The sequence below is a fragment of the Stomoxys calcitrans genome, chromosome 5, assembly GCF_963082655.1.
Source record: "Stomoxys calcitrans chromosome 5, idStoCalc2.1, whole genome shotgun sequence".
Lineage (NCBI taxonomy): Eukaryota > Metazoa > Arthropoda > Insecta > Diptera > Muscidae > Stomoxys > Stomoxys calcitrans.
In genome coordinates this window covers 46,066,110-46,067,598 of record NC_081556.1, presented here as the reverse complement: position 1 = coordinate 46,067,598, position 1,489 = coordinate 46,066,110, and the positions used below count along the sequence as shown (strand labels likewise).

Genomic DNA, 1,489 nt, shown 5'->3' with positions numbered 1-1,489 from the left:
GCGCTATTAAAAGTGCATTAAGAGCATTACTTCATTTTGGACAAAGTGTTTGCGATAACTCCTGAAAGCCACCTACCAAATAAACTTCTCTTCGCAAAATATGTGGTCTTAGCAAAATATTACAAGGCTTAAGACAATCATTGACAATGTGACGCCTTGTTGATGAGTGCAATAGATTTTTTTTTTAATATAAATACATCCATCGAACGCCCAGAATAGTCAGCGATAACCATATCGTACATCATGTTGAAGTTTGTGATTTTATTGTCAGCTGTAGCCTGCGCCTCCTTGGCCGCCGAAATCCCCAGGGGTATGTTGCCCCAATTAGATGGCCGCATTGTGGGTGGTCAAGCTACCACAATCAGTGCCTTCCCCTGGCAAGTCTCTCTCCAGCGCAGTGGCTCTCATTCTTGTGGTGGCTCTGTCTACTCTGCTAAAATTATCATTACCGCTGCCCATTGCTTGCAAGGAGGTGTCCCCACCTCCATCCTAAAGGTCCGTGCTGGTTCCACCACCTACAATGCTGGCGGAAGTTTGGTATCCGTAGCTGCCTACAAAAATCATGAAGGCTACAGTTCCAACCTCATGACCAACGATATTGCTGTCATCCGTTTGAGCTCTTCCCTCACTTTCAGCTCCACCGTAAAAACGATCACATTGGCTACCAAGGCTCCTGCTAGTGGTGCTGCCGCCGTTGTCTCTGGCTGGGGTACTTTACAATCCGGAGGTTCTACACTACCCACCACTTTGCAATACGTTGATCTCAGCATTGTCAGCCGTGAAGATTGTGCCTCTTCCACTTATGGCTATGGCACGAACATTCTTCCCACCATGATCTGTGCCTATTCGGTGGGCAAGGATTCTTGCCAAGGTGACTCTGGTGGCCCACTGGTGTCTGGTGGCAAACTGGTTGGTGTCGTATCCTGGGGTTATGGTTGCGCTTGGGCCAACTATCCTGGTGTCTATGCTGATGTTGCTGCTCTTCGATCCTGGGTTTTGGAAGCCGCTTTCAAAGTTTAAATAGCTAGTAAGAATGTTACATTGTTGTGGAATTGTGATAAAGAATATAAACTAAAAAATCTATCTTTCTTCTATTATATAAAAAATAAATTGTTGCGCTTTGTTTGTTTCCCTACGGGAAATGGGACAGGTTCCCTGTAGGATTTGTCCTGTGACAGGTAAAAACGGGCTGAACCGATTTTCATGAAATTTTCACTACATTTTTTGATATCCGAAGGGTGCGGACCCTCCCTCTTACACCAATTTTAAACCCTAGTGCCAAGCTAAGGCGCAAACAGCGACCGCCATGGTGGACCCAATAGCTGGTTGGTCTAAGGAAGGACTGCAGAAAACTCTTCAACGGAGCAAAAGCCACAACAGCACCACACGATTAGGACATCTACAAGACTGAGCTAAGAAAATATAAGGGCGAACTTAGATAGGCTCAGAACAAATCCCGGGTAGAATTCTGCAGCCCCGTGGAGGATAC

The 1,489-nt window shown here is 45.9% G+C and overlaps 1 protein-coding gene across 1 annotated transcript; it reads left to right on the top strand.

Moving 5' to 3' along the window:
- The first annotated feature begins 217 nt into the window (after positions 1-217).
- On the top strand, positions 218-1,110 carry LOC131997605 (trypsin alpha-4-like). Its single transcript, XM_059368593.1, has one exon. It carries the CDS (start codon positions 244-246, stop codon positions 1,018-1,020), a length of 777 nt encoding a protein of 258 aa, XP_059224576.1. The 5' UTR covers positions 218-243; the 3' UTR covers positions 1,021-1,110.
- The last annotated feature ends 379 nt before the right edge of the window (positions 1,111-1,489 follow it).